Source organism: Cyprinodon variegatus, unplaced genomic scaffold (assembly GCF_000732505.1).
Source record: "Cyprinodon variegatus isolate N-32 unplaced genomic scaffold, C_variegatus-1.0 Scaffold823, whole genome shotgun sequence".
NCBI lineage: Eukaryota > Metazoa > Chordata > Actinopteri > Cyprinodontiformes > Cyprinodontidae > Cyprinodon > Cyprinodon variegatus.
In genome coordinates, this window is record NW_015151276.1 from 142,530 (window position 1) to 143,723 (window position 1,194).

General features: G+C 44.0%; 1 protein-coding gene across 1 annotated transcript in view; it reads left to right on the forward strand.

Moving 5' to 3' along the window:
* The window catches only part of tm9sf4 (transmembrane 9 superfamily protein member 4), a 23,655-nt gene that overhangs the window by 10,618 nt on the left and 11,843 nt on the right, over positions 1 to 1,194 (forward strand). Inside the window, exons 6-7 of the mRNA XM_015396829.1 lie at positions 102 to 172; positions 252 to 384. Coding sequence (XP_015252315.1) covers positions 102 to 172; positions 252 to 384 — 204 coding nt within the window. The remainder of the gene's footprint in view (positions 1 to 101; positions 173 to 251; positions 385 to 1,194) is intronic.

The window sequence follows — 1,194 nt, forward strand, 5'->3', positions numbered from 1 at the left end:
TAATATTGAATATGTTTATCACAATTATTTTAAAAATAACTTCTGCCAGTATTCTTAATGGTCTATTTTGCCCCCCCCCCCCTCTGCGTCTCGTCCTCCAGGCATTCTGAGCATGATCATCATCAGGACGCTGCGGAAGGACATCGCTAACTACAACAGAGAGGACGACATTGTAAGAAAACTCACGCCGCCAGAGAGGAGATGCTTTTTTCCCACATTCAGAACGATTATATTTTATTGGGCTCTAACAGGAGGACACCATGGAGGAGTCGGGGTGGAAGAACGTCCACGGCGATGTCTTCAGACCGCCTCAGTATCCCATGATCCTCAGCTCCCTGCTGGGCTCAGGCATCCAGCTCTTCTGCATGATCCTCATCGTCATCTGTGAGTCTGGCCTCCATTGCTGCAGGAAAACCGTCCCTAAGCACAGAAACCATCGAACTCGCCGGTTATTAATGTCACTGGTCCGTCCTCACAGAGGAACAGACAGGATAGGACCCTCATGTTGGTTCCCAGTATGCCAGGAGAGCAGCCGCCAGCCTGGAAATAAGGCTGAACTTGACTGTTGCTGTTTTAGACAAACTCTGTTCCACCTTTGGAATCGCTTTTATTATAGGAAATTAAATAGAACGTCCTACAACTAAACTAGTATTAAATGGATCACATGTAGATCATAGTAATAATCATAGTAATATATTTTATGCATAAAAATATGCAGAGATGATCGGCTCCCTGAGAGGTGCTGTTCGATTCACACACCAAGTCTATGGGGGGCGCCGTCGAGGGTCTAGCGGCGCGTCGGAGGGTTCGACTCTGTAGTTTAAAAGGCCAACTTCTGCTGCTTGATCAGAGAAGCTGATCCATGAGTTTTTTGGGTGAGACGAACATTACCTGAAAGCTGTCATCGTTTCTGCAGATAAAAAATAAATAAATATCAAGGAGGTTAAACTCCAAACGTTCAAATAAAAGCCGGTAGAATGGATTTTAACGTAGAAGGAACAGAGAGCAGCTCTGATCATTATTGCTGCACTAAAACATCTTTTATGAACTATGGAGAAACGATACTAAAAAACCCCGAAATTAACCACCGTATTTTCACGACCATAAGGCGCACCGTACTAAAAGGCGCGTTTTTTATATACAGGTACATGTCCTCTACTACCTTTAAATACCTCTACTGCGTATTTAAAAATA